General features: G+C 38.7%; 1 protein-coding gene across 1 annotated transcript in view; it reads right to left on the bottom strand.

Moving 5' to 3' along the window:
- Positions 1-1516: 1516 nt before the first annotated feature.
- The window catches only part of LOC143019029 (uncharacterized), a 28336-nt gene continuing 6617 nt past the window's right edge, over positions 1517-23235 (bottom strand). The window contains exons 2-7 of the mRNA XM_076174730.1: positions 15153-15288; positions 13681-13803; positions 9841-10086; positions 8695-8934; positions 2630-2926; positions 1517-1569 (exon numbers count right to left, since the gene is read on the bottom strand). Coding sequence (XP_076030845.1) covers positions 1517-1569; positions 2630-2926; positions 8695-8934; positions 9841-10086; positions 13681-13803; positions 15153-15288 — 1095 coding nt within the window. The remainder of the gene's footprint in view (positions 1570-2629; positions 2927-8694; positions 8935-9840; positions 10087-13680; positions 13804-15152; positions 15289-23235) is intronic.

The raw sequence follows: 23235 nt of genomic DNA, 5'->3' as shown, positions 1-23235 counted from the left end.
TACCTTTTTATAATGTTCACTTGCTGCTAGCTTCCCTGTTTTTGCTAAGATATTCTCTGCTGTTGTTTGTGATCTGAATTTAATCTTAATTGGTCTGGTCTTATCTGTACTATACTTTCCGAGCCTAAATTTCTCTTCAATTTGTTTCATTATTTCAGGTTCATCTTCTTGAACTAATTCTAGTAATCTACTTACTTTTTCATTTTCCTCCTTGATTCTTGTGGTTCTATCTGGGTTATGTTTCTCTTCCATTCCTAATATAATTATACATTTCTTTTTATCTGCTAAGTCTCTTACAATATTCTCCTTCTGTCTCATCACTTTGATAACTGAGTCTTCAGTTTGTTCTTTCATTTACTGTTTAATTATATCAGTAAATGCAACTTTACTATTTTCCTGTATCTTCCTCCACCCCTGTGCCTCTTTTGCTATTGTTTCTTTATTGTCTTTATTGTTCCTTTTTAATTCTTTATTCTCCTCTTTTACTTCTCTTAACTGTCTTTTTAGTTCTTCTATTTCATCAGTTAAGTTTTTGTTCGCCTTCTCTAGTTCTTCCAATCTTTCAACCCTTTCCGCAATTTTTGACATTTTACCGAACCTAATCTCCCAATGTTCGGTCATTTGTTCAAGTTTTTCCTCCAGTTTTGCCAGTCGGGGGAGGTTGGTATCCGCCGCCCCCTCATTAAATCCATGGAAATTATTATCCTCACCTTCTATTGTGCTGCTCTTATCTATGTTTCTAATCTTTACATTTTTGTTAGTTCCTTCGTCGTCACTAAATTGATCCGGTCCGCGCTTGTTTACATGGTGTCTGCCTGCCTGGACCAAGTCCTCTCCTTCCTCATTTCCTTCCATTTCCCTCAGTAATCCCTCCCCTTCTCCTTTTTCCTCACTTTCCCCCTACACCACGAGCAATCCCCTTCCCTGCAAATACAATAGGTACTTCCTTTGCGTTGAGATCCACGAAAATTTCACTTTTTCTTCAGGACGTCAATCCTCGCCGTCTGTTCGACGTGTGTGTGTGTCTGTGTGTGTGTGTGTGTGTGTGTGTGTGTGTGTGTGTGTGTGTGTGTGTGTGTGTGTGTGTGTGTGTGTGTGTGTGTGTGTGTGTGTGTGTGTGTGTGTGTGTGTGTGTGTGTGTGTGTGTGTGTGTGTGTGTGTGTGTGTGTGTGTGTGTGTGTGTGTGTGTGTGTGTGTGTGTGTGTGTGTAAGACTACCAATAACTTCCTTGCCTCAAGTGGTCTCGCTTCCTTCATATGTAAGTCGACCACCTATCCAATGTCCTGGTCTCTCCCATCTCTACGCCACCTCAGTCTATAAAATCTGTTTTACTCAAAACCAGAGTATTTAGTAATTCTTCAGCTTCATTTGCCTTTATATATATATATATATATATATATGTATATATATATATACATATATATATATGTATATGTATATATATATTATATAATTACGTCTCCGAGTAGTACAGTCTCCATTCTTACAATACTCGTACATTGAATCTCCTCCCCTGCTAGGCTCCAGTACACATCTGTGAGTGCATTGCTTGTGACTCGTCGTGTATGCCTACATGAACATAACAAGAACAATATAAAAAAATACTTCAATAACTTACCTTTATCAGGGGTTAATGTAGTAGTTGTAGTTGGAGTGGTGGTTGAAGTGGTTGTGGTTGTAGTGGTGGTAGTTGTAGTTGTAGAAGTTGTGGTTGTAGAGGTGGTAGTTGAAGTAGATGTGGATGTGGTAGTGGTCGTAGTAGAGGTTGTTGTTGTAGTAGTGGAAGTTGTAGTTGTTGTAGTTGTAGAGGTTGTGGTAGTAGTACTTGTAGAGGTGGTAGTAGTACTTGTAGAGGTTGTAGTTGTAGAGGTTGTGGTAGTAGTACTTGTAGAGGTTGTAGTTGTAGAGGTTGTGGTAGTAGTACTTGTAGAGGTGGTAGTAGTACTTGTAGAGGTTGTAGTTGTAGAGGTTGTGGTAGTAGTACTTGTAGAGGTGGTAGTAGTACTTGTAGAGGTTGTAGTTGTAGAAGTTGTGGTAGTAGTACTTGTAGAGGTGGTAGTAGTACTTGTAGAGGTTGTAGTTGTAGAGGTTGTGGTAGTAGTACTTGTAGAGGTGGTAGTAGTACTCGTAGAGGTTGTGGTGGTAGTACTTGTAGAGGTGGTAGTAGTACTTGTAGAGGTTGTGGTGGTAGTACTTGTAGAGGTGGTAGTAGTACTTGTAGAGGTTGTGGTAGTAGTACTTGTAGAGGTAGTAGTAGTACTTGTAGAGGTTGTGGTAGTAGTACTTGTAGAGGTGGTAGTAGTACTTGTAGAGGTTGTGGTAGTGGTACTTGTAGAGGTGGTAGTAGTACTTGTAGAGGTTGTGGTAGTAGTACTTGTAGAGGTAGTAGTAGTACTTGTAGATGTTGTGGTAGTAGTACTTGTAGAGGTGGTAGTAGTGGTACTTGTAGAGGTGGTAGTAGTAGTACTTGTAGAGGTAGTAGTAGTACTTGTAGAGGTTGTGGTAGTAGTACTTGTAGAGGTTGTGGTAGTAGTACTTGTAGAGGTTGTGGTAGTAGTGCTTGTAGAGGTGGTAGTAGTACTTGTAGAGGTTGTGGTAGTAGTACTTGTAGAGGTTGTGGTAGTAGTACTTGTAGAGGTTGTGGTAGTAGTACTTGTAGAGGTTGTGGTAGTAGTACTTGTAGAGGTTGTGGTAGTACTTGTAGAGGTTGTAGTTGTAGAGGTTGTGGTAGTAGTACTTGTAGATGTTGTGGTTGAAGTAGTTGTAGAGGTTGTAGTTGTAGTAGTTGTAGAAGTCGTAGTTGTGGATGTAGTTGTAGTTGTGGTAGTGGGAGTAGTAGTTGTAGTTGTGGTAGTTGGTGTAGTTGTAGTTGATGTAGTCGTCATGGTTGTGGTTACGGCTGTAGACGTAACAGCAGCGTCCGAATCTGTAGAAAGTAAGATATTGTTCACAAATATGCAAGATATAATCGTTCGATATCCATTAGAATATATTCCAGATAATGTCGGTCGGGTTCGAGGGTTAAGAAAATAGTTTAGAAGCCTTTAGCGTCGATGTTCTTCTTTTTTCTATCAAGGTTGCTTGATGTTTATGTCAAAACCCCAAATCTACTCGAATGAGATTCTTACGACTTAGCTAGAGCCATGAGAAATGTTGGGTGAACTACATTCGAATAACTTCTTAACTGTAACGCATTTAACGGGTTTTGTTGTGATCTATGCTACCCGTTTTTATTCAACAGAGGGCGGTCCTCGTACTTAAAAGAGTTAAAATCATCTCCCTTAAAAAAATCTCTTTCTTACTGTCTGATTCTCATCCTTATGTAAGCAAAGAACAGAGTTGAGTATTATTTTTTCCTTCCTGATTGTTTTTCTATATGTATTTTTCTCTTAGATATTTCAATCTTAAGTAACTGTTTCAGTTCCGTATTCATAAACAAAATACCTCAGAGTAAGTTCTACTTGAATTTTGAAAGAAAAAAAAACAAGATCATTACTTCATAAGAAATTTTATAAAAGATAAAAGCGGTTTCGTGTCTGTCTGTCTGTCTGTCTGTCAGACTTTTTCTCGATTCGCTGTATGTCTGTCTGTCAGACTTTTTTCTCGATTCGATCGATCGACGTTATTATTTGGAATAAGAAGAAGAACTCGAAGAAGAATTCGAAGAAGAAGAAGAACTCGAAGAAGAACTCGAAGAAGAAGAACTCGAAAAAGAAATCGAAGAAGAAGAATTCGAAGAAGAAGGACTCGAAAAAGAAGAAGAAGAAGAAGAAGAAGAAGAAGAAGAACTCGAAGAACTCGAAAAAGAAGAACTCGAAGAAAAACTCGAAGAAGAAGAAGAAGAGCTCGAAGAACTCGAAGAAGAAGAAGAACTCGAAGAACTCGAAGAAGAAGAAGAACTCGAAGAAGAATTCGAAGAAGAAGAAGAACTCGAAGAAGAATTCGAAGAAGAAGAAGAACTCGAAGAAGAAGAAGAACTCGAAGAACTCGAAGAAGAAGAACTCGAAGAAGAAGAACTCGAAGAACTCGAAGAAGAAGAACTCGAAGAAGAAGAAGAAGAAGAAGAAGAACTCGAAGAAGAAGAAGAAGAAGAAGAAGAAGAAGAAGAAGAACTCGAAGAAGAAGAACTTGAAGAAGAACTCGAAGAAGAACTTGAAGAAGAAGAAGAAGAAGAAGAAGAAGAAGAAGAAGAAGAAGAAGAAGAAGAAGAAGAACTCGAAGAAGAAGAGCTCGAAGAAGAAGATGAAGAAGAAGAAGAAGAAGAAGAAGAAGAAGAAGAAGAACTCGAAAAAGAAGAAGAAGAAGAAGAAGAACTCGAAAAAGAAGAAGAAGAAGAAGAAGAAAAAGAAGAAGAAGAAGAGCGAACAGCGCCGCAGAAGAAAAAAGAAGAAGAGAGAAAAAGTATATATATATATATATATATATATATATATATATATATTTTTTTTTTTTTTTTTTTTTTTTTTATTAAGTTTGAATTAAGAGTTTATCGAATTCATCAACATGCTGAGATCTCAGGGGCGAAGCCCCTTTCTAACAAAATCTAGTAAAAAATAAAATTAGCTGCGACTTTACACAGAAAATTCAAATTAGCAAACATTGCTCCAAGTGATGGTGTGGTATAGAAATATTATAGAAATAATTATAAAAGATGAAAGAGAAAGGCATCTGGCGACAAGCGATCCAGGAGACCCTTTACACTGGATAAAAAAAATTCATAAATGTTTGTTTCTCTTTACTTTTTGAGTGTTTCTAATGCGAAATTTTGCACTGCTTCCAAATATGTGCTTGCTTTTCTTCTACAATTGACCGTTTTAGTGATATAGAAAATTGTGCTAATATGAAAAAATGTATACTGTATGGAAAACACACATTTGTCGCTTACAATTTTTTTTTTCAGGTTTATACTATAAACATTGACATTCTTGACCATGGCTACAAGATGATGCAGGAATTCACCAGATTCATTCTGTTATGTGTGTGGTTTCTATGTTGGACTAAGCATGTGTCACATAAAATTGTGAAAGGTGCAAAGTACTGGATTGCTTATAGACTGTACTTTAGAATGAGTATGGGTGACCAAGAAAAACCATAAGAACATAAGAATGAAGGAAGCTGCAAGAGACCATAAGGCCTATACTAGGCAGTTCTATGTCCATTACCACCAGTCATCCCCATCCATAAAGTTAACTAACTGTTTCTTAAAACAACCGATAGTTTCAATGCTCACTACATGGTTACTAAGTCTATTCTATTCGTTGAACACCCTATTAGTAAACCAATTCTTCCATTTTTCCTTTTTAAATCTAAATTTGTCCAATCTAAATCCTTTACTGCGAGTCCTGCCCTGTTGCCTTAATATAGTGACCTTCTTTGCGTCACCCTTGTTAAAGATTAACTGTTCCGGATCGCCATCCGATCCCGGTCTTGCAAGACCTCCTTCACTCAGTCGGTGAAAACCATATTGTCTTTACCACTCTCGACCCTATGTCCGGCTATTTTCAACCCCCCCCCCTTTGCTCCTGAATCATGCCCTCTTACAGTCTTCAGCACGCCTAATGGGCATTTCCAATTCAAAATGTTACCCATGGTCTTTTATCTGCCCCTTCTGTCTTTACAAAAGTCATGAACCCACTCCTCGCAGGACTGATAGATGAGAATGTTTTCATATATCTTGATGATATAGACATTGCCTTGAAGCCTGTCTCAAACCACTTACAGACATTACAAACTGTCTTCTCTCGACTGGCAAAATTAGGACTTAAACTGAAGTTAAAGAAATGTTCCTTCCTTAAGAATGAAATACGCTTCCTAGGACATTTACTTAACGCACATGGTATCCTTACGGCCAATGACAAGGTAAAAGCTGTTGTTGGTTTCCCTCAACCTACTTCAGTAGAACACGTCTGCCCCTTTCTAGGCCTCTTAGGTTTCTATAGGCGCTACATTTAAGGCTACGCTTGTATAGCCGCGCCTCTCACTTCTCTTCTAAATAAAAAATACCCCCCTTCACTTAAACTCCTGAGCATGATGAAGCATTTGCAGCTCTCAAAACTACCTTAACCACGGCCCCTGTCTTAGCATTTTCAAACTTCAAACTTCCCTTCACATTATACACAAACGCATCCTATTTAGGATTAGGTGCAGTTCTCATGCAACATCACGGTAAATACCTCCTCCTCATTGCATACACCAGCCGCACACTTGAGCAGAATCTAATTACCCTGCAACTGATATTGAAGCTCTAGCTGTCGTGTACGCCCTCAAACATTTCAAAGACATCATTTTTGGATATGAAATACACGTATACACTGACCACCAACCCATCTTACATTTATTCCCTGGTAAGAATCTTTCAGGAAAACTTGCTCGTTGGTTCCTGATAATTCAGGAGTTCATGCCAACCTTCTATTATGTTCGTAGTAAACCAAAATTAGTTGCTGATGCCCTCAGTAGGCATGTTGCTGTCATTTCTCAGTCTCCCATTTCAATTAACTTAACTCAAGAACGCATTAAAGCTGCATAGCGTGCAGATCCACTATGGAGGTGTGTGATATTCTTCTTGGAATCAGGTGACACTACAGACATTCTAAACTTTCCTCCTAACTTACAAAATTACACGCTTAAAGCTATACTGGATCATAAGCATAAGCCACACCGCTCAGTAAATCAGTTGGTAGTCCCTTCTGTCATGATTTCTGAAGTGACCCATGTTCTTAATGATTCCGTTATTGTTGCACACCCTGGCAAGGATAAATGCGTTGCACAAGCCAGATTAAAGTTTGTTTGTTTGTTTGTTTGTTTCTAATTCGTCAAGTCATTTCACATAGGTCACATTCGCGGTCAAGCCTCAACTTAATTTATGTCCTATCTTCAAAACCCTTTGATACTGTGGCCATTGACCTTCTCAAGCTACCCCGTAACCCTAATGGGAACCAATACTTGTTCGTCTGTATATACCACTTTTTCAGATTATGTATCCTTGCCCCACTCCCAGACAAGACTGCACAATACGTTGCACAGGTTCTCATTGGCAGACTGATTTGTCCATTCACTACTAAAACTCTGCTTTCAGATAACGATACAGAGTTCAATAATGATCTTGTTGCCATCTACAAATCCTTTAATATTACTAAATGCAACACCTTCCCCTATTACCCCTGTTCAAATGGTGTTGCTGAACGCTAAAAACCGTAAAATCATTAATGTACTCCGTCACCTTGCTTCTGACCTCCATTCTTGGGATGAACATGTTCCTATCATTCAAGCTTCATTAACAGGTCCATATCGGAGTCTCCCCATTTTGTCCTCTTTGGTTCGGACAAAATGCTCCCATATAACTTTCTTTACCATTTCGATGACTATCTTGAAGTCAAAATGTCAAAATTTAACTCTCTCTTCAAGAAAAATAATGATTCACTTATTACATCAAAGGAAAACATGGCACGGCTTCAGCACAAATCTGCGAGAGATTGTTCTTTTGAGATAGGAGGCATTGTTTATTCGCTCAACCACACTCCAGCTTTCAAACTTCTTCCTAAGTTTTTTGGTCCTTACAGAACCACTCAGAAAGAATCAAGAAAAAAAAAGTCAGAGCATGCAATCTGCATGACTTCCGGGAAGCTGCATTGCATCTTGATCACATAAAGAAAGTTCCCCATGGTCTCGATTTAGATGATGTTTCTCCAGTTGACCCTCCTTCCCCTTTCGAAGATCAGTCTTCCACTGCTTCACAATCTCTCCCCACATCCAATGTTCAACACCGTGTCGTACCACAACTTCCTGAATATTTCACTCATTCCTGAAGTGTTCCAAACGTACTGTTTACTTCAAATCTAGGTCATTAGAAACAATTATATTCATATGTTAAAATGCATGCTATACCATTTCAATGCACTTGTTAGTTTTAAGCGATATATACTCTTTTACACATTTTTACACATGCTGAGTTCACAATTTTCCCCCCTTTCATTTCGATGTACTCTCTTGTGTTACATATACTCTCCACTTACCTCGTCGCTGGGGTCAGCGCCCCATAGCCTGCTGAGTCTTTGTTATACATGAAACCATGCGTCCATACGTAGAAACAGTCTTACTAACACACACACTTAGGTACCACGCCTTAATTTCTTCGTGCCCAACATGAACCTTTGTCGCACCTCCAAATGCCAGTTTTGATTACCACATTGCATTTACGTAACATTGTATTTAGAACACCCACATAACATTCACATTCATACATCGCATGAGTATGTATCATAATTAAATTGCATGTCATTTTGTTATTGTAAATACTCTATCATTCAGGAATGAGTATGTAAATACTTCAACTATGCAAACGTATAGTAACCCATGACCATACGCGTCCACTGGACGCGAGGCACCGGCTCGCGTCAGTTTGAATTGGATAGGCCTAGAGTGCAATACTTTCTCTGTGGGTTGTGACTTAACCATAAATAAAACGACCTTCAAGAGATCGCAGTATTTCTATCTCCATCTAATGTTATTGCCAAACTTTTACGGCCACAATGATGATGATGATGATGATGATGATGATGATGATGATGATGATGATGATGATGATGATGATGATGATGATGATGATGATGATGATGATGATGATGATGATGATGATGATGATGATGATGATGATGATGATGATGATGATGATGATGATAAACAGAAACTACCTACCAATGCAGCACTTGCACCCTTGTCCTTTACAGCGTTTATTGAGCCATAGCTTGCACTCTTGCCCGGGTCCCAGGCAAACACCACCACACACGCCGCAGGTGAGGTCCACGCACTCAACGCAGCACTTGCAAGAGCTTGACGTTGACCCACCGTGAAGTGGATACTGCCCAGGGAAGCATTTTTCCATGCAAAAGCCCCCTACCTCTTTGCAGAGATCTGTCATCGTAGGGCGGCCACAGTCTGCAGGAAGGAGTAGGGAGCGTGATGTCCTATTATTATCATTATTATTAAAGTCATCCCGACTCTTTATCAGGGTCATGGTAAGTTTAAGGCTGAACAGAATTGCCTGCCATCAGTCTATATTGATGTTGTCGTTCTGGAACTGTTGTAGTCTGAGGTGTGGGTATGAGTTTTGTATATGGGGAAGGAAGAAGGAAGGGAGAAAAGAGAAAGATGAGGGGAGGAGAGAGGGAGGGAGGGAAGAGAGGGCAGAGATGAGAGTGGAGAGACGGAAGGGGGAGGAGAGAGAGAGAAGGGAGGGAGGGAGGGAAGAAAAGGCAGAGAAGGGAGAGAAAGGAGGGGAGACGAGGGGAAGGGGAGGGAAGGGATAAAGGGAGTAGGATTAACAAGGGAATGGAGGAGAGGTGAGGGAGGGAAGAGAAGGCAGAGAAGGGAGAGAAAGTAGGGGAGGTGAGGGGGAGGGCGGGAGGGAGGGAGGGGAGAAGGAAGGGGTAACGAGAGTAGGAGCAAGAAGGGAAGGGGGAAAGGGACTTGTTTTCTGAAAATCTCTTCTACATAGGAGTTATCTTCAGGTTTTTATCTATAATAAGATCAGGCATGGATGTTGAATTGTACCTGAAGAGTGTCTCGATCAATCAAGACTTCATTCAGGGTCGTCAAGCCCTCAGATGCCTAAATTAGCCTGTCTTTAACAAAATTTGACGAATAGAACGCATCAAACGCAACGACAACAAACGCAATTTGTATGTTTAATAGACATCTATATCACCGAATACAATCAAAGCTCGCCTAATTCACAGCAAATTGAACTCGTATGTCCTACAGCAAATGTAATATCATTGGAAGTTACTAAATTTATTAACTCGTTTGCCTTCAAACACAAGTCATTCAGCAAAATTTACATACTTGAAAGACAGCACATGCATCCATCTTCGCACAGATTACTTCTCGTGTTTCTGTCGCACATGTCTTCCAGTCCAGTGCAGTAGCCTCCTCTTTCTCTACACCTAGAAGTCATCTTGCAGTTGGCGCAGCACTTGAAGAACTTTCCTTTGCATCCCTTGGCAACCTGGTATTGATAGGGTTGACACGTCATCTCACAGGACCCTTCTTTTCTACTGCATCTTGTATTCAGAAGGTGACTCCCGCTATCTAGCAAGTAAACGAAAGCGTCAGGCAGTCTGAGAACATCGTTATAAAATTTAGTGACTCGTAACATGAAAAAACCGCTCTTGAAAAAATGTAAATAGAAAGATAAATAAATAAATAAATGCATAAATAAAGATATAGATGAATGAATAAATTAATAAGTAAACAAATAAACACATACATACATACATATACCAAGGGCTTTTTTTCCCCCTTATAAGGGAGGTAGCCAAAAAACAAAGGCATAAAAATCACTCCCACTCATTCCATCCCTAATACACTCCACTCCCCTCCACCCTCTTCCCTCCCTCTTATCTTGGCACCTCCTTGATGACGGGTCATCCCTGCATCTTGTCCACTGCCCTGAGTCAGAAGCAGTGTCGCAATACACAGCACATCCACAGCAAGGCCGCTTCATTAAATCGTTGACCCCCCCCCCCTCTCCGTCCCCTCATGCAAAAAATGAAAAGACGGGGAGAAATCCCTTCGGGCTGCGTCAAATTTTTCTCACACATACTACCTCTCTCCCCATCCCCCACCCATTCCATCTCATGCATCACAACATCATCCATATACAACCATTCTCCATTCACCCCTGTCTTCTGTCCTCTCCCGTCCTTCCTCAACAGACATTCCCCTCTTTCCCAAAGCCCCTTTTACCCCATCCATCCATCTCATCCTAGGTCGCCCCCTCATGTTCACTCCTTCCACATCTGCCTTCCACACCTCTTTTACTAGTCTTTCTTCACTCATTCTTTCCATGTGTCCAAACCATCCTAATACTCTTTCATCAACCCTATCTCCCAACTCCCTTTCCACCCCTGTTCTCCTCCTCACTTCCTCATTTCAAACTCCTTCTCTCTTACATGTTTCTGCCCTATACAGTGCTGTTGGCACAATCACTCCTTCATACAATCTCCTCTTAGCATCCATTCCCAAATGTCTATTTCTCATTACACTTTTTAATCCACCAAGGCATTTACTCGCTTCTCTCAATCTACATTCTACCTCCACCTCCACTCCTCCCTTTACTATCACAGTCACACCCAAGTATCTAAAACTATCCATTTCTCCAGTCTCTCTCCCTTAATATTCACTTCGAGTCTGCTGCCACTTTCACCCCTCGTACATCTCATCACCTTACTTTTACCCACATTTATCTTCAACTTCCTTCTTTCACACACTTTCTCAAACTCTGTCACTAACTTCCTCAATCCCTCCTCTGATCCTGCTACAAGTGTAGTGTCGTCCGCAAACAACAACTGGTACACCTCCCACTTTTCTCCATTTTCTTTAGCCATCTCCAATTCCTGACCCACCACCTTTGCATTTACTTCTCGCACCACCCCATCCATGTATAAATTGAACAGCCAAGGCGACATAACACATCCCTGAAGAAGTCCCACCTTTACCTCAAACCACTCACTCCATTTCTAATCCTGACACACGCTCTACTACTCTCGTAAAAATTCTTGGCAGCTCCTAAGATCTTTCCTCCTATCCTATATATCTGCAAAACCTCACGCAGTGCCTTCTTGTCTACCTTGTCATAAGCCTTTTCCAGATCCATAAAAGCCAAAAAAAAAAAATCCTTACCTATTCCATTACCTTTCTCAAATATCTATCTTACCACAAAAAAATCTGATCTACGCAACCTCTACCTGTCCTAAACCCACACTGTTCCTCACCAATTACTCCCTCTGTTCCTCTCCTAATCCTCTCAATCAAGACCCTCCCATAAGGCTTCCCAACTACACTCAACAAGCTAATCCCTCTGAAACTACCAAACTCACACTTGTCTCTTATTGCCTTGTAAAGTGGAACTATACAGGCACTCCTCCAGTCCTCCGGCACTCTACCCTCTCTTAAACAAACATTGAATAACCTCACCAGCCAGTCCACCATCACTGTACCTCCTTTTTTCGGACATTCTGCATGACATCCATCTCATCATCTTAACAACTGCCTTCACTTCATTCTTCCTTATTTCTCCTCCATTTTCCTCATTCATCACGGTCATTTTCTTAGCACTTCCCACTGCAACTATTTCCCCCCCCCTATCCTCCTTCACATTTAGCAACTACCTAAAATACTCTGCCACAGATTGGTTACAAAATAGGACGAGGGAGTCATATGAGAGGTACAAAGAAAAGAAAAGAGAAGTAAAGCATAAGATAAAGGAGGCAAAGAGGAGAGCAGATGTGAAATGAGGTAAGAGTATGACAGAAAAATTTGAAAGTAATAAAAAGATGTTTTGGAAAGAAATTAAGAGAGGAAGAGGAGGTGAATCAAGTAGAGAAGAAAAGGTAAAAGGTGCAGATGGAGAGGTGATAATGGAAGAGAAGGTAGAAAGTAATAAATACATACATAGATAAGTAAATAGATACATAAATATAAATAGTCTTTCATCATGAGAAGCACCCCATTATTCAACCCGATTACCATTTGTATCATATCTAGTAGATAATGGAAAGTATAAAGATATATTAGTCATGCTTGTCCTCAGTGCAGCATTTGGTAATGTAGATTATAGAATCTACTAGGTAGTCTGAAATATATAGATGATCGTGGAAATTCGTTAAAATGACTGTAATGTTATCTGATAGATAGGCATGTAACGCATAAAAAAATCAGAAACAAGAAATGTAAATAGTGTCACAAGTGAGAATTCTGGGCTCAACATGATTTTTTCTTTCTTTCAGAATTGTCTGAAATACCAAGACCTAGCCGTATGAACATCAAACTGTATGCAAATGACAGATTTATTTCCCATTTGCCAATACTAGTTATTCATAAGGCAAGGTACAAAGAATAATGTATTGAATGAAATTAATAATAAGAAACAGTTGTATAATAAAAAATATATAGTATACAGCAGTTGGGATAAGAGAGAATGTAAAGAATCAAGGAAAGATACAGTATGTATAACTATAGTAAATCTAGTAGCATCAATGAACTTCATCTCTATTTCACTCCATCCACTTCTGCTTTCCACACTCTTTGTGAGTTTTTCTCCTTTTATTCTTATAATTGGTAATTATTTGACCATAAAGTAACATATTTGAGTCCAGTAAAATTGATCATAACTTAGTCATTATTGAATTTATAAGAAAATAGCTGTACAACGGAAATGTTGAACCATACTCATGTGATCTCAGAGTTATACAGTCATGATGTATGGAAAAAAAAAGAGGGGAGAGGAAAAAGTGAAAGAGGAAGACAGCTATGTGGAAGAGCAAGAGCAGAAAAAAGAGAGGGGAGAGGAAAAAGTGAAAGATGAGGACAATTATGTAGAAGGACAAGAGCAGGAGAAAAAACGGAAACGACGATACTTTTCAAACACTGTTATGTTACTTTCGTGGTCGACTGAGCAGAACATAAGACTGAAGGAGACTGCAAGAGACCACAAGGCCTACACTAGGCAGTTCCATGTCTATTACCACCTATCATCGTCATCCATAATGTTATCTGGTTTCAACGCTGACTTTATGATTACTCAGTTTATTCCATTCGTTAACTACCCTATTGGTAAACCAGTTCTTGTCTATTTCCTTTTTAAATCTAAATTTGTCCAGTTTGAGAAAGAGGAATACTCACTGATGCAGCAATAGCAGTCACTACCGTAACAGTACTTGCTTGAAAGGACATCACAGACAGTCATATCTGATGTACAGTTGCCGAATTTTTTATTACACGCATGAGACTGATGACATGTCTCTCCTGTGGAAAGAAAATGAGTCAGTTCACATCCGCACGACTATTCCAAATTCGGCTGATTCCCCCACCCCACACCGCCCGCATCTTCAAAGACTGAAAACCAACAGGAATTATAAGTAATAATTATTGCCTCGAATTTCACCAAATGGAAAACCCGCAGCCCCATTCTTTCGTACGTGGACAACACTAATCATATTAGCAGACACAAAACACCGGAGGGAGCTTCACACATAATGCAGAACGTACTCGACAGGGCACACGCCTGGGAACAACAGTAGTGCATTAAGACCAGCACGTCGAAACAGAGCACTCATGAAGACTCCTCTCAACACAAACAATATAAACATCCCAGTGAAGGACCATACCTGTGTGCTGGGTAGCACACTGGACAGTGGCCTTCCTCCACTGGTCTAAACGTTTTAAAGTTCCAACACTACCCACTAAACGTTGACTGTACCTAGCGCTGGTCAGGCCGTTGCTGTGCCAGTCCCCAGGGCTGAGTCACATGACATGACCCTCAAACAACTACTCCCATCAGAAGGTTCAGAATGCTGCAGTCCGGTTCATCACGAGTTTGAGATGAAGCGAATTTAGAACCTCTGCATCACTACACCAAGCTCCCAACATCCGTCCACTCAACCAACAAAAACATAAACTACACTCCAGACATATAGAAAGACTCCACACGAGACACAAACACTTAATTCAACACATAACACGCAGACCTCAACGTACAGACTGTCATCTGCACGCCTCCCTAAGCTATATACACGAGAAATCGTGTATAACCATGTGAATATAGCCCAACATGGTATTCACTATAACACGCGGGAAGTGAAATCAACTCCTCGTAGGAACTATTTACACGCTTCGCATGAACAATAACACGTCCACAAGCACAAACATATACTCGTACACAAGTTTTTTCTTCTACTAAATTCACTTCATTTCTAATTTTCTCTCAGACTGGATCTTCCCATTTCAGTTTCCCTCACATTTTTTCTTCCGTCTTTATGACTTTCTCTCTCAGAAACTAATTGGACATCCACCAGTAAGTCAACGCAAACTACCTAGATATAGTAATTACAATTAAGAACCTAACAGAGCAGAAACAGCAGATATTTAACCTCTTGTATGTACAAGATAGAGAGGTATAGATACTCGTATACATACACACGAGGGTATCTCAGCTTGATAGCGAATCAATCACCGTTTCCGTGAAATCACGATTAAGGTACCAGAGACAAGTCGTACATACCCCCCTCATCATCCCCATTAAAGATAACCATTTTCGAGGATGAATTTATGAACAAGCTCGAGAGTGGAATTTAAGCGAGCTTTTGTATACATACCCTGACGCGATCTCATGGAGATGTCACAGCAGACTTTGGAGCTGTCACTACACGTTCCTTCCAGTGAGTTAGCTTGAGGGCAATTTGCAAGGCAGATCCCCGCGCAAAAGCTACCTGCAGCCTTACCCACCATCACCTAAAAGAAAGGGAAAAATTGTTGGGTGGCTGCTCGCGCATCTGTATGAATGTGTGTGTGTGTGTGTGTGTGTGTGTGTGTGTGTGTGTGTGTGTGTGTGTGTGTGTGTGTGTGTGTGTGTGTGTGTGTGTGTGTGTGTGTGTGTATATATATATGTGTGTGTGTGTATTCACTTGGTCTTTGGTCTTTGGATCACGTGTTGGACTCGTGATCGACAGCTATTTCCCTCCTGGAAGAGAGCTCAGAGCTCGTAGGTCCGATCTATGGGTAATGCTATGACCTTGCACACACACACACCCCCAACTCCCCGCCCACGAGAGTTGGAGTAACACCCCTCAGCGCTGCGATACTGATATTATTTCAGCCCCGGGCGAGAGTCGAACCCGGACCTCCGTAGTGGCAGGCCAGAGCTCTAACCACAGCGCCATGAGAGGTGTGTGTGTGTGTGTGCGTGCGTGCGTGTGTGTGTGTGTGTGTGTGTGTGTGTGTGTGTGTGTGTGTGTGTGTGTATGTGTGTGTGTGTGTGTGTGTGTGTGTGTGTGTGTGTGTGTGTGTGTGTGTGTGTGTGTGTGTGTGTGTGTGTGTGTGTGTGTGTGTGTGTGTGTGTGTGTGTGTGGGTGTGGGTGTGGGTGTGGGTGTGTGTGTGGGTGGGTGTGGGTGTGTGTGTGTGTGTGTGTGTGTGTGTGTGTGTGTGTGTGTGTGTGTGTGTGTGTGTGTGTGTGTGTGTGTGTGTGTGTGTGTGTGTGTGTGTGTGTGTGTGTGTGTGTGTGTGTGTGTGTGTGTGTGTGTGTTGTATTTACCTAGTTGTATTTTACGGGAAGGGGAGCTATGCTCGTGGTGTCCCGTCTTCATATCTCATTTTATCTAAACTTTTTAAATTCATGTATTGTTTTTGCACACACCACTGTCTCATCTAACTTGTTCCAAATGTTTATTACTCTGTGGGGAAAGCTGTTCTTTTTCAGATCTCTTCTATAACAGTCTTTCTTGATTTTCTTTCAATGTCCTCTTGTATTTCTATCATCCCATTTTGTTAGGTCCTCACTATCAATAGTTTCTAAGCCTTTCATGATTCTATAAATAGTTATTAAATCTCCTCTCTCTCTTCTTTGCCCTAATGTCTGTAGCTCAAGTTTTGCTATTCTCTCTTCATATGATAGTTTTGAGTGTTGGTGCCAGTTTTGTAATTGCTCTTTGTATTCTTTCAAGTTTTTTTATACATTTTTTGTACTTGGTGACCACATTGTCGCTGCATATTCCAATCTTAGTCTTATCAAAGTGATTAGTATTTTCTTCACCATTTCTTCATCCAGGTACGTAATTGCCACTTCGATTGTTCTTATTAAATTATACGTTTCTACAAAAATCTTGTTTGTATGTTTTTCAGGTGACATATTATTCATAATAATGACTCCTAGGTCCTTTTCATTTTCTACTTTTTTTATTCCTTCTTCTCCCAGTTTATATGATCCTACTATTCTTTTTTTTTCCAAATTCCATTATACTACACTTCTTTGTATTGAATTCTATCTCCCATTTCCTATTCCATTCCCATACTTTATTGAGATCACTCTGTAGTGACTCTCAATCTTCTTCAGTGTTCACTTTTTTCAACAGTTTTGCATCATCTGCAAAGAAGCTCATATAACTTTCAATTCCTTCATCTATGTCATTGATATATATAGCAAACATTATTGGGGCCAGAACTGTTCCTTGTGGAACACCACTTATTACTTCATCCCAATTTGAGTGTTTGTCTCTTATCACTACTCTCATTTTTCTTTCTTGCAAAAAGTCTTCCATCCATTTAAGCAGTTTGCCCTGTATTCCTCCTGCAGTTTCTAATTTCTTAAGCAACTTCTTATGTGGTACTTTGTCAAAAGCTTTTTTTAGGTCTAGAAATGCACAATCAGCCCATCCATCTCTTTCTTGTATTATATCTATTAGCCTTGAATAGAAACACATTAAGTTTGTGATGCATGATCGTCCTTGTCTGAATCCAAATTGCCTTGGATTTAGCACGTTTTTTTTTTTTGTTTTTTTTCTAAATACCTTACCCATCTACTTTTGACAATTCTTTCACAAATTTTTGCTATTGTACTTGTTAGAGAGACTGGTCTATAGTTGGTAGGGTCTTCTTTATTTCCTCCTTTATATATAGGTACTATATTTGCTCTTCTCCAATCTTTTGGAACTTTTCCTTCTTTCAATGAACTGTTTATTATGCTATGTATTTTGTCTGCCAGTTCATCTCTGCATGCTTTCAAAATCCAGTTTGCTATTTCATCTGGTCCATGTGATTTTCTGACATCAAGATTACTCAAGTGTTTCATTATTTCATTTTTTTGTTATTTCTATTTCTTTCATATGGGGACTTTCTCCTCCCATTCGATATCTCTAGGTTGTATGTTCTCCCTTGTAAACACCGATTTAAAATACTTGTTCATAATTTCTGCCACTTCTATTTCTTCTTTGTATTCAACTCCTCCTTGTCGTAGTTTCTCTCATTCTTGTTAGTTTTTCAGCTTGTTGTTTACATATCTGTAAAATAGTTTTGGTTGATCTTTACATTTTTCTATGACATCTTTTTCATATTTTCTCTTTTCTTCTCTGCACACTTGTACATATTCATTTCTATAAATAGTATATATTTTACATTTTTCAGGTCTTTTGTATTTTTCCATTTTGTCCAAACTTTATCTCTTTTGTCTTTTAACTCCCTACAACTTTTGCTGTACCAGCACTTTACATATTGTTTTTCTTGCTTTTTTCTTGGGACATACTTTTCCACTCCTTCTTTATAAATTTTTGTCAAAATATTCCATTTCTCTTCCACTGTTGTTTCTTCTTTGTATATTCTTTCCCAGTCTTCTTTTTGAAAGAATTCTCTTATTTTCTCAAAATTTGTTTTTTCATACATCAATCTTCCTTTTCTATATTGTTCATTTCTTTTCATGTATTTTTCCTCATTCAGTTCCAGTTCAATCAATATGTGGTCACTTTTACTTACTGGTGTCTTATATTCAATCTTTTTCACTATTTCAGGTTCTGATGTGATTATTAGGTCCAGTCTCGATGGTTCTTCTTCATTTCTATACCTAGTGTTCTCTTGAATCCATTTTGCCATTGTATGGTCAATAATCATCTCAAGTAGTACATTTCCCCATGAGTCATCACCACCCTTTACTGTCATCTCTTCCCAGCAGACTTCTTTGCAATTAAAATCGCCCATTATAACTATTCTTCCTCCATCTTCCATTATCTTATTTGATGTTATCCTTATGTCTTCCAACATACTTTTATGTTCTCTCTCTTCCCACGAGGCCGTTTTAGGAGGCACATAATTAATTTATTACGAACTTTCTGCTCTTCCTCTCTCTGTCTTCCACTTCCATCATAATCATCTCTATTCTTTCCATATGTGACATTCCTCACGTTTATATCCTTCTTAGTCAGGAACATAACTCCACCCCCTCGTTTTGTCTCTCTGTTTCTAATCCAATAATTATATGCACCATGTCCTACATTGTTGGGTGGTAGTGGACCTTTTAATTTTGTTTCTACAATTCCCATTATGTCCGGTTCTTTTTCCTTCAGATAATCATTCAGTTCGTTCAATCCCGTTATTAATCCATCTATATTTGTGTAAGACACTCTTAATTTTCTGCTATTTCCATTGTATTTACTGTTTCCTTTTTATTTGTCTTTGTTATGGTCCATGTCCTCACTTTCATATTCACTACTCTCCAATAGAATTCCTCTTTTACTGACTCTGTTCTTCTCTCTCTCTCTTTTTTTTTCTTAGCTTCTTGTCTTTTCTGTTTTTCCTCCTCTCTTTCCTCTTTATTCATTTATTTTTTTATCCATACCTTTTTTATTGTTCACTGTCTGTTAATTTCCCTGTTTTTGCTAAGATATTCTCTGCTGTCGTTTGTGACCTGAATTTAATCTTAATTAGTCTGGTCTTATCTGTACTATATTTCCCGAGCCTATACATTTCTTCAATTTGTTTCCCTATTTCAGGTTCATCTTCCTGAACTAATTCTAATATATTGTTTACTTTTTCTTTTTCCTCTTTAGTTCTCGTAGTCCTGTTTAAGTTATACTTCTCTTCCATCCCTAACATAATCATACATTTCTTTTTATCTGCTAAGTCTCTTACTATATCTCCTTCTCCCTCATTACTTTGATAATTGTATTTTCACTTTGTTCTTTCATCTGCTATGTCACTATGTCTTTAAATGCAATTTTATTGTTCTCTTGGACTGTCTTCCAACCCTGTGCTTCTTTTGTTATGGACTCTTTATTCTCTATATTATTCCTCTTTAATTCCTCATTCTCATCTTTTACTTCCTTTAACTGTTTTTTCAATTCTTCTACTTCTTTATTTAGACTTTGGTTTTCCTTCTTTAATTATTCCAATTTATCAACTCGCTGTGCAATCTGTGTGAGTTGACCTAGCCTACTTTCCCAGTGTTGAGCCATTTTTCCTAGTCTTTCCTCTAGCCTTGCTAATAGGGGGAGGTTGGCATCTTCCCCTTCATTAAATCCATTGAAATTATTATCTTCATTTTTTATTTTGTTGTTTTTATTTATATTTTTAAACTTAGTGATTTTACTGAAATTATTTACTTCACCAGCATCAGCTGAGGACCTTTTGTTGACTTTTTATTCCTTCAGGCGGTGCCCTTGCGTCTCCTTCTTCATTTCCTTCAGTAATCCCTCCCCTTCTCATTTTTCATCACTTTTCCACTACACCACGAGCTTTCCCCTTCCCTATAAATACAAAAAGGTACTTCCTCGTTGTTGAGATCCACGAAAAATTCCCTTCTTCTTCGGAGTTCTAAACTTCGCTGTGTGTGTGTGTGTGTGTGTGTGTGTGTGTGTGTGTGTGTGTGTGTGTGTGTGTGTGTGTGTGTGTGTGTGTGTGTGTGTGTGTGTGTGTGTGTGTGTGTGTGTGTGTGTGTGTGTGTGTGTGTGTGTGTGTGTGTGTGTGTGTGTGGTGTGTGTGTGTGTGTGTGTGTGTGTGTGTGTGTGTGTGTGTGTGTGTGTGTGTGTGTGTGTGTGTGTGTGTGTGTGTGTGTGTGTGTGTGTGTGTGTATTTACCTAGTTGTATTTACCTAGTTGTATTTTACGGGAAGGGGAGCTATGCTCGTGGTGTCCTGTCCTCATATCCCGTTTTATCTAGACTATTTAAATTTGTGTATTGTTTTTGCTTACACCACATTTTCATCTAACTTGTTCCAAACGTCTATTACCCTGTGGGGAAAGCTGTTCTTTTTCAGGTCTCTTCTATAACTGTCTTTCTTGATTTTCTTTCCGTGTACTCTTGTATCTCTACTATCCCATTTTATTAGATTCTCTCTATGCTTTTCATGATTCTATAAATAATTATCAAGTCTCCTCTCTCTCTTCTTTGCTCTAATGTCTGTAGTTCAAGTTTTGCTAGTCTCTCCTCATATGATAGTTCTGAGAGTGTTGGTGCCAGTTTCGTAATTGCTCCTTGTATTCTTTCAATTTTTGTTATACATTTTCTGTACTTGGTGACCACGTCGTCGCTGCATACTCCAATCTTGGTCTTATCAAAGTGACTAGTATTTTCTTCACCATTTCTTCGTCCAATTATGTAAATGCCACTTTGTTCTTATGAAATTATAAGTTTCTCAAAACTTTTTGTTTATATGTTTCTCAGGGGATATATTATTCATAATAATGACTCCTAGGTCCTTCTCATTTTCCACTTTTTTAATTTCTTCCTCTCCTAATTTATATGATCCCACTATCCTTTTTTTTTTCTTCTTCCAAATTCCATCATACTACACTTCTTGATATTGAATTCCATCTCCCACTTCCTACTCCATTCCCATACTTTATTGAGATCACTCTGTAGCGACTCACAATCTTTTACAGCGTTCACTTTCTTCAACAATTTTGCATCGTCCGCAAAGAAGCTCATATAATTTTCACTTTCTTTATCCATATCATCAATATATATAGCAAACATTATTGGGGCCAGAAATGTTCCTTGTGGAACTCCATTAATCACTTCATCCCAATTAGAATGTTTGTATCTCATCACCACTCTCTTTTTTTTTTCTTTTTTTTTTTTTTTTTCTTTTTCATGCCAGAAGTCTTCCATCCTTTTCAGCAGTTTGCCCTGTATTCCTCCTGCAGTTTCTAATTTCTTTAGCAATTTCTTATGTGGCACCTTATCAAAAGCTTTTTTTCAGGTCTAGAAATGCACAATCAGCCCATCCATCTTTTTCCTGTATTACATCTATTAGCCTTGAATAGAAACACATCAAGTTTGTGACACATGATCGTCCTTGTCTAAATCCAAATTGCGTTGTTTTTTCAAATGACTTACCCATCTACTTCTGATCATTCTTTCACAAATCTTAGCTATCGTACTTGTAAAAGAGACCGGTCTATAGTTAGTAGGGTCTTCCTTGTTTCCCCCTTTATATATTGGCACTATATTTGCTCTTCTCCAATCTTCTGGAACTTTTCCTTCTTTCAATGAACTGCTTATTAGACTATGTATTTTGTCAGTTAGTTCATTCCTGCATTCTCTCAAAATCCAGTTTGCCATTTCATCTGGTCCATGCGATTTTCTGACACCGAGATTACTCAAGTAATTTATTATTTCTTTCCTTGTTACTTCTATCTCTTTCATATGGGGACTTTCTCCTCCCACTCGACATCTTCAAGGTGTATGTTCTCCCTCGTAAACACTGATTTAAAATGTTTATTCATAATTTCTGCCATTTCTATTTCCTCTATGTATTCAACTCCTCATTGTCGTAGTTTCACTAATTCTTGTTTGTTTTTCAGGTTGTTTACAAATCTATAAAATAGTTTTGGTTGATCTTTACATTTTTCTATGACATTTTTTTTTGTATTTTCTCTTTTCTTCTCTGCACATTTGTACATATTAATTTCTATAACTAGTATATATTTTCCATTTTTCAGGTCTTTTGTCTTTCTTCCATTTTATCCAAGCTTTATCCCTTTTGTCTTTTAACTCCCTACATCTTTTGTTGTACCAACACTTTACATATCCTTTTTCTTGTTTTTGTCTTGGAACATACTTTTCCACTCCTTCTTTATAAATTTTTGTCAAAATATTCCATTTCTCTTCTACTGTTGTTTTCTCCTTGTGTATCCTTTCCCAGTCTGCTTTTTGAAAAAATATTTTATTTTATGAAAAAAATACATACATCAATCTTCCCTTCTTATATTCATTTTTTTTTTTTTTTTTAATGTGTCTTTCCTCATTTAGTTTCAGTTCAACCAATATGTGGTCACATTTTCTTATTGGTGTCTTATATTCAATCTTGTCCACAATTTCGGGTTCTGATGTGATTATTAGGTCTAGTCTCGATGGTTTGTCCTTATTTCTATACCTAGTATTATCTTGTATCCATTGCGTCATTGTATGTTCTATAATCATATCAAGTAGTACATTTTCCCATAGGTCGTCTCCAACTTTCACTGCCATCTCATCCCAGCAGATTTCTTTACAATTAAAGTCACCTATTATAAATATTCTTCCTCCATCTTCCATTATCTTATTTAGTGTTATCCTTGTGTCTTCTAACATATTTTTGTGTTCTCTCTCTTCCCACGAAGCCGTTTTAGGAGGCATATAATTTACCACAAACTTCCTGCTCTTCTTATCCTTGTCCTCTATTTCCATCATAATCATCTGTACTCTATTCTTTCCATATGTAACATTCCTCACGTTTATATCCTTCTTAGTCAGGAACATAACTCCACCCCCTTGTTTTACTTCTCTGTTTCTTATCCAATAATTATATGCACCATGTCCTACAGTGTTGGGTGGTAGTGGACCTTTCAATTTTGTCTCTACAATTCCCATTATGTCCGGTTCTTTTTCCTTCAGGTAATCATTCAGTTCATCCAAGCCTGTTATTATGTCATCTA

The sequence above is a fragment of the Oratosquilla oratoria genome, chromosome 36 (genome assembly GCF_046742065.1).
Source record: "Oratosquilla oratoria isolate Oo_2021 chromosome 36, ASM4674206v1, whole genome shotgun sequence".
Taxonomy (NCBI): domain Eukaryota; kingdom Metazoa; phylum Arthropoda; class Malacostraca; order Stomatopoda; family Squillidae; genus Oratosquilla; species Oratosquilla oratoria.
This window is presented reverse-complemented; position numbering and strand designations above follow the sequence as displayed.